General features: G+C 33.2%; 1 protein-coding gene across 2 annotated transcripts in view; it reads left to right on the top strand.

Moving 5' to 3' along the window:
- Positions 1-6,908: 6,908 nt before the first annotated feature.
- Positions 6,909-9,192, top strand: part of LOC106872976 (coiled-coil domain-containing protein 149) — a 40,508-nt gene continuing 38,224 nt past the window's right edge. For both annotated transcript variants that reach the window (XM_014920162.3, XM_052965707.2), the window contains exon 1: positions 6,909-7,263. In XM_014920162.3, coding sequence (XP_014775648.1) covers positions 7,216-7,263 — 48 coding nt within the window. In that variant the 5' untranslated portion in view covers positions 6,909-7,215. The remainder of the gene's footprint in view (positions 7,264-9,192) is intronic.

The raw sequence follows: 9,192 nt of genomic DNA, 5'->3' as shown, positions 1-9,192 counted from the left end.
TGGCAGAATTGTCAGGAATTCAGTCTCCTCATGACACTTTCATAGATTAAGCTTTACATTATCTTCACCGAGGCATCTATATTTCTGTAACTGACATTTCAACTGTAAATAACCACATAATTTCTTCACAAAAGTGTTAGTGGCTGGGTCAAATGAGTCATAGGTTATAGTCAAGAGGTCAACAATTCATATTGTTAAAATCTTTGTATTGTAGTTGTATGCAAGACACTAACCTCTAAAATGGTCCAGTCCATCTAACAGTAAATAGGTACCAGAAGTGGTATAATTGGCTGTAACAAACAGATTGCACAGCTGAATTCAGTTTCTCTCAATTTTCATTACATTATTCTAATTCTAGATTTAAACAAACAATAAAAGTAATGTATAGTTGATTTAAATTTTATCAACCAAAAGTTTCCCTGGAAGGAAATTTGCATAACATCTGGCTAGTTACTCAGAAACAGGAGTTAAAAGCTTGTCCTATGGATCCTTGCATTTGGGGGGAAATTAGTTCTTAGCCCTTTAATACTTTCAAATATTTTACAGAGAGAGAGAGAGAGAGAGAGTGAGAGGGGATAGTATATAAGACAGAAACTTAATATTGATTTGTTATGTAGAATTTGAAGATACATGGCCAAGTTGTTTAGTTAGATCCTAAGATCATGAAATCAATTTCTAGACTGGGCAGGACATTATGTCCTTGAGTAAAGATCTTCATTTCACATTCTTCCTGTCCATTCAGTTGTAAAGGAATTCCATCTGAGTGTTGGTGTAACCCTCTCTCCCTAAAGCTGTCACATTCTGGATGTACTACTGTGTCAAGTGTGATGGGGCTAGTAGAGGGTCAATGTCTGTTTATGACTGCTCAGGCAGTTAAAACACTGAGTGAAAGTATGGCATATTTCCAAGCCATACTTGCTCATGAATTACACCTGACTGTACTGTACTATGAGGCACAGCCTTAGACTTAACTTTTAGAGCTCCATTAACATCCAGGAAGCAATTTAAAAATTTACCTCCATTTCAATATCTGATTAGTATTTTACTTACTTTTTCTATGAGGGAAATATACAAAATTTAATCAGTTCCAGTATATTATTGGTGACAAGTAATCTTGTAAGTAGGTAGTAAACTAAGATGTGCACAACAGTTGATTTTTCAGTCACAGCTATTTAACTTATTTCATTAATGCTTTAGGGGAAAATATGAACATCACAAATCTCACTTTTCCATCCCTCAAGTCAATAGTTCATATTACTGATCATAGACTGAAAGATTCAGGACTTTAATTTATTTAATATTAAAAAATCAAAAATATTTCATTTACAACAAAAAGATTGCATGTTTATATAGCAAGATTTCATACAAGCAGAAGTCTCTGCTGAACTATCTTCTGTCTCGTCTACAACTACTTCAATGACCTTCTCTTTGTATTTGCTGACAGCACACTCCTACCAATAAAACAATTTTCTCACTCTAGCTTATTTCATTATCTTCCCAAACCTCTTCTTTCTAGATTAACTCATTTTCATTCTCAGTGACTATCAGGAGAATTAATTTCTTACATCATACACCAAAATGTTCTCTCTTTTAAGAAATTTGATAGTAATATTTCTATCGTTTTCCATCTTGTCTATTAAATCTTTTACTGTATTTAGCATGATAATCTCCTAGCTAAGTTGTTTGCCTATAAGCACTATATATCTTTCATTGTTTGGACTGGAAATATTCTGTCAGAATACTTCACTGAATATATATTTGTAGTGCTCTCTCACTCCGACCTTAATTCAATGAACTCATATATCTTTTGACATTCTAACCCTCTACATTAAACTGACTAACCACACATACTTCTGCATAGTTGATACCACCTTTCTTTACCCTTTGTATACAGGTGTCATTAAGAGGCAATCTCTTAACAGAAATCTTGAAAATATATATCAATAGAAGCATGGCAATCTCATTTCTTCAACAGTAATCTAAAAATAGCATAAGAAGGAAACAATCTTGCACAACACTCTCATTACACATGAACACACACAGCCCCCAACCTCACCAAAGTCCTTATAATTGCTTGCTGTATGAAATACAATGTTTCATAGTAATCTCACTTTTAACATTGTCAAAACTTCATCCCAAACATTGGGCTCCCTCTTCAGTGTCAGATTATACTCTGGTTGTTACAGATGCTTAACAAAACTTATGCATGGCTAACAGAATTATGTTCACTGTCATGTCATGCTGCATTCATTCAAGTAAAGTCATAGTCACATGCAATACTTTGTATTCAGAAGCTTTGTTTAGCTGAATAACCAAGCTCTTACATCGACTTTGGAGCTATCTTAGTCTTAATCAGCCCATAAGAATCATGCAATCAATGTTGGTTTCAAATTTTGGCATAAGAGCAGCAATTTTTGGGAAGGCAGGTAAGTTGATTACATCAACCCGAGTGCTCAACTGGTACATATTTTACTGACCCTGAAAGAATGAAAGGCAACGTTGACCCCAGTAGCATCTGAATTCAAAATGTTAAGTCAGAAGAAATGTTGTTAAGCAATTTCACTGGGTGTGCTAACAATTCTGCCACCTTACTGTTTTAATCATATACTAATATTAGTAAAACATCACATCTGGAAACAAAATGGTTTTTCATTGAGAACTACACCAATGGTATTTGCAATATTTGTCCCTGAATCAGCTGTAAAATCACAATCACTATTAACAGTCTGGAATACCATTCAAAAGAACTTGAAGAGATGCTCCTGTATTTTGTCTATTATCAATATTTGTACCCTTATTTGATCTTCAGGAGCTAGTGAATGCTGTTCACCTTCAAAAAAACCACAGCTGTATTATTTCTTATTTGAGATATAAATCTAGCTTGTTCTTCTACAATGTCAAACTGGAGCAGCGGTTATTGATGACTGTTATTTATCTACTAAAGCAGAGGAACTAAAAAGTCTTCCTGAGTGAATAATTGTCTAATAATTCAAAAGCATGCAACCCAAATATGCCTTAATAGCACCTTTACTTGGTGATTACATTATTAAACAACTTCAACCATTCTTTCAGGAATTCCATATGAGTCTGGATGACATTAGAACATTTGTCATAGCATTATTTGATCTTATCAAGCCATATACACAAGTCAATATCATGAAATTCACAGGTATTGTCCAACAGAAATGGTTCTGGAACACAATTCCTCGCAAACATAATTCTTAAAAACCTGCTAAACAGTTTCTGCATCATCATTCTGAACTTCTATTAATTCTGGCCATCTCAATTATTAAGAATTGTCTGCAATTCTTACAACTAATTGATGATCTGATAATATACCCTACTTTGTTAGTCAAAATAAAAGAAGCAATTCATCAGTCTCTAACACAAACTTAGCTCAATTGATTATCATGCTTGTAAATTCTAATATTTTTTTTATCTTATATACCTTCATATGAAGATTTTTGACAGTTTTACCACCAATACACACATCATCTTGATAAATAACATTATCAATGTCATTTCCAATATGATCAATTACTTTCTGAATCAAGCACTGGCTATTTTAATTTTGTGCAGAAGACCTGTTCATCTTAAAATATTTATTAATGTACTTATGTAGTAACTTCTCTTGCTTCAGAATAATTTCTGTATAATGGCATCTCCTTTTTAAATCAAAATTAGCAAAATAATTCATGTCAGAAAGAGAATGAAACATTGATTCAGTATCTGGAACTGGATAAGAATCTGAATTTGTTCATTTACACATATTTTATAGACTTTACATATTCTGGGATATTTGCATTTGCACAACAGCTAAAAGAAAAGTCCCTGGAAGAACATCTAAAAGACCTTCACTAATTTCCTCAGCTTTGTTATGACTAATGGTTTTTAATGTGTATTGGCAATGGCCTAACTCGATTCTTCTTTAGCTACTTACATCCACACCCATACACAAAATATCACCACTCACAAGTACAGCCTTCACTTGTTAATGTGTAGTTTGCATCCCCTGCTGTCCTTATTGTCTATTTCCTTTGAGAAGAATGTTAACCATAAAACCTCTTGATTTCCTAAATTGTCCTCAAGCTTCAATTTATGAATTAATGTTCAACTATCAATAATCATCCTACTGATAACAAACAACCAAGATTTTTTTTTTACACTCAGCAACAAGAACAATAACAATTTTGATGCTCTTGATAGCTTCCAGCATCTCATTCATTAAACTTGCCCATAATCATAATGAGCAATCCATCAAATTATTTCAGTTTAATTCTGATTTATTCAAATTGATCCAGAAGTTCAGATGTATTAGTTAGCTGAATGTTAACAAACCAACATGTTAATGTTACATTATCAGGTTTTACATTGATTATTGTAGTATTTTTTAGGCCAATTTCATAAATATTTGTAGAATCACCATTTTCAGTTTCCTCAAACTTTTTTTATACTACTTGAAAGCAATTTGTTTTCTTTCTCTCACAGTTAATACATATCTTACTACATGCAAGATGGTGCATGGTTATAGCCACATGATGCTACATTTATAACTAGATTTATACTTGTTCCTGTCAACATTTGACAGTGATATTATCAAAATCATTTTTATATCCTCCTCCGTACATGAGACATCTGAAATTTAAAGATCACTTCAAGCTGTTGAATTCGATGCATGCATTAAGCTTGGGACCAACTGAGTGAAAATGTTTATGATGCTCAAATTACTGCATGCCATCAATGAGTCTCATTTGAATCATATCATCTTCTATAATGTCCTTCAATTTCAGTTCTTTTCAAAATTCACAAAACCAGGCTCACATAATTTCTGAGAAAAACTTTGAGTTGATTCTGTCAGATTTTGATGTGCTAATAGGTAACTTGTAGTAATTATCAATTTCTTTTGGAATTGAAAGGACAACATTATCCCACATGTTAAACTGATAAAACCCCTTTCTTCAAGTTACATGGGTTTCCCTGTTAATGAAATTTTTTGTGGCAATCATACCTTGCTTTGATAAAAACAAACTTGTTCTGTTCATTAAGAATAAAAATCTATTAGTATTCAGAAGCTTTTTCGTTTTTACTGTGACATAACTCCACATGTGTACCCACCCCCCAATTTTGTTTCCTCATAAATTCCAGAAAAATGGATATTTTTAAATGAAATCTGTAACAAATACGCTTCAGATGGTGTAAATTCCGATTATATCAGGATTTGTTGTAAGAAAAAAAAAATTCGTGAGTAAAATGAGAAGTTTCGGAAAATTCATACGAACCAGCTTTGTTTCCTCATGATTTTCAGAAAAATAGATATTATTTTAATGAAATTTTCACCTTTCAGAGTGTGTAGATTACGATTATATTGGAACTTAATATGAAAAAGAAAATTGGTGAGCACACACACATATATACTGACACACATATATATCTACAAAACGAAGCTTGACATTTCGGAAAAAATTGTGATGTGTGTCAGTATATAAGTGTGTATGCTCGTCAATTTTCTTTTTCATTTTAAATAATTGTAATTTACGCACTCCGTAAGGTATTTGGGACCTTTTCAATCCCAAGTTTCAAAATGTTTAGTTAAAAAAAAATTAATTAAAAAAACCTGTGCTTGAGATTAAAAAGTCGGTATTTGTAGAAAATTTCATTAAAAAAATATCCATTTTTCCGAAAGTTATAAGGAAACAAAACCGACACGTGTGAATTTTCCGAAATTCCACACCCTACCCCCGGGAAAAAAATTTTTTTCAACACAAATTCCAATATAATCGGGATCTACACCATCTGAAGCGTATTTGTAAGAGATTTCATTGAAAAATATCCATTTTTAAAAAAAGTTATGAGGAAACAAAGTAGGTGGGGAGAACACATGTGGAGGTATGCCCTTAGTGTTATAGGAATGCATCGCAGTTACACCTTTATTATATCTGGGTCATAGAATAAAAGTTCGTTGTTATTAACCGGTGACGCCATTATCGTGTCAAATTCAAGTGAAGCCGTAGAAGCACGCGATTCTTTACATTCAGAAGCTTTATTCATCCGAATATCCAAGCTCTGATATTAAACTGGTAGCTATCCTAAATAGTCTCCATAAGCGAGTAGAATATATATTACCAATATTAGCATAGCAATGACATCACATATATCTAGTCTGATTACACACAGAAACAACCTCCACTCCTCTGAAAACGGACAATCGGACAGCTTGGCACCCATTGATCAGCATATAGTAATTCAAAGTAAACACTAACTACACTGCCCCACCTTTTATTTAAAAAAAAATATGTCTATGAAGGCATCCTAAGACTCACTAATAAAATTCTTATGAAAACAAATGATCTTATGTTTAGCTAACAACGTGAAAGGACACGCATACCACTAGTAGGGAAAATATTTCAACGCCGGTGTACAATTTTGCTTGTCACCCACTTCGGGGCCAATAAACTAAGTAATGGAATTATTTTAATCGATTGTGCCCACCCACTCAAATGTAATCGTGTATTGCATAAGTTCAAATCCTACAGACTTTTGCTTTCATTAATCGAGAACTGATACAATAAGTATTATTCAAGTACTGAAGTTAATATAATCGACTTTTTCTTTCCTCCAAAATGCGTGGCTTTGTACCTGTGTTCAAAATAAGAGCGACAGAAAGGTAAAACAGTAGAATGGCCGATGAAATACCATGCTGTATTAAGCTCGGTCTTTTTACCTTCTGAGCGGGGAGTAAATAAATGCCGAGATACATTAAATCGAATATACCCTTTCCCCACCGAATTTGTAACTTTACGTTTGCGTTGGATCGAAATCATTATTATTCGATGTGTCCACATGCAACTGTTGGCTGAAGGTGTGACAATGTAGGTTGCAAAGTAAGGGAGATCACTCCATGTGCCAACAAGAAGGTGAGAATTATGAATTACAGCTGGTTGGCGTTTTGAAAACAGAAAGCTGTCTTAAATTATCGCACATTACTACAGTCCTAGAGGAAGTTATGGTTCATATGGTTTTAAAAGTAATATAATATATAGAAAGAAATATATTATAGTTTCTGCGATGCTTGATATTTCTTAAGGCGCTACATATAGTGGATCATAACTGAAGCGTCATGCTAACTCTAGGATATCACAGTCTGTCCAAAGAACCAGTCGACAAACACCTGTATTTTCTTGACCATAATGTGGTTTAATACTTCTACATTACAGTATGGAGCTTGAGCGTCTTGAAGAGAAATTTGAACTTTTGAGAAATGAGGTAAGCTTAACGCAAAAAATATCTATACAGAACTACAACACTCAAGGTTTTTCTTTATATCTTGAGATGACACTCATTGTTTACTAACTTCCATTGTGGTCTCTTCTCTGCGATCTCTCAAACAAACCATCCAGCACCTTTCTTTCATATCTCTAGGTTATGTGGAACGGCATGAACATCTCAATTTTCATGTTATCTTTTATGTGTACGAGGTTCTTGTAAAGGAAGTCATTATGCATCACCTTTTTACCTATGGCCATATTTTGATTCAACTCGCATTTCCTACGTTTATTTAGAGAATTATAGCATGGCTTAGGAAATATTTAATGAACAAACCCATATATATATATATATATATATATATATATACATATATATATATATATATATATATATATGTATATATATATATATATATATATATATATATATATATGTATGTATGTATGTATGTATGTATGATCTATAAATATGTGTAATTGGGAATCATACTGTCATCTTAAACGATATTGAATCCTTGTCATTTAGAAAACATCTTCAGGAAATACTTAATGAAAACAGATTTTTGTGAATACGTGTTTTTATAAGTGCACGTATTTTATACATGCATTTCAAGTTCTCAGCAAGATAGTGTGAATATGCATGTGTGGGGTATATATATATATATATATATATATATATATATATATATATATATATAAGAGCAAGCACCTTAGATGAGTAATAACTTCATTTTTTTTTCTTCTTTAATTGAAACCATTTCACTTTTATAACGTGTCTGTTTGGTGATTGCCAGCGGTTCGGAAATATCGGTTCCATCAGATTCGTTTCCGCTCTGATATTTCGCCAAGTTCGAAAGCTTCAATGATACTCCAACGATTCAATTTGCTACAAAACATCAACATAAATATTTATGTAAAATATAGATGTGTGTGCATGTACTCACTAAGTTTAAGAAATATTGAATACCTTCCAACGCTCTATGAATAGTGTTTTTTTTTTAAACTAGCTGAAGACAGGAGCCAATATTACAATTAATTAACGTACTCTTTTCTTCATTAGCTTCGTTGTTTTTGCTAAACCACAGTGTCTATTTGCCTATTAATTGTACGGGTAACTGTGATTTAATATCCGTGATGATTTGGGTCGACGTGCAGCACATTATTCTTTAGGTTTCGATTAAAGTGGTCTACTGTCAATCGGATCGAACATGTTGATAGTCGGTCAAATAATTAAGCAGAATCCAGAAGTCCGGTGTTCCAGACATGTGAAAACCACAGTATGCACACTCCGACAGCGTGTGCTTGTTGCATTCTCTCCGTTGTCCAGCTTGTTTTCGTTTACCTCTTGTAAACCCCGATCGAGGAAACCTACGATTAAAGGCATTCAAGCCTTTACCATCGTCTTTTTAGGGAGAGCTAGTATTACATTATCAATGTATTCATCCCTTATTTATGATGGTAGTAAGTGATATAAAGGAAACTTGGTTGCGATCACTTAGAGGCTCCTCTGTAAGTTCTAGTGGTGACTACATTAGATGTGAGCAACATTGCAACGGTAGTTATGTTGTAATGCATTTCATCACAATTTTTGAAAGTAATGACGGTAATGCTACCACTGATATTTTTGCGTTCCTCGAAAAAGGGTAGTATGATATTGCAGTAATTTGTAGCGTTTAGTAGATGTGTTTGGGGATGATTGAACACAGCATATACGGAATGTCAAGGACTGTATTTGTATGTAGGTAATTCATAGCATTTGCTTTTTATGTGCATGTATATGTTTATATTGTTGTTGCCTCTGCTTTCATCCCTGACTCTTAAGGCTTTCATCACATTAACTAGCGCTTAATTTTAGTTTATGTGGAAACCAGTAGCTGAAAAATAAAACCCTCAGTAATCCTGGATCACAATTTATACTATCTTTTTG

The sequence above is a fragment of the Octopus bimaculoides genome, chromosome 2 (genome assembly GCF_046866305.1).
Source record: "Octopus bimaculoides isolate indiv1 chromosome 2, ASM4686630v1, whole genome shotgun sequence".
NCBI lineage: Eukaryota > Metazoa > Mollusca > Cephalopoda > Octopoda > Octopodidae > Octopus > Octopus bimaculoides.
This window is presented reverse-complemented; position numbering and strand designations above follow the sequence as displayed.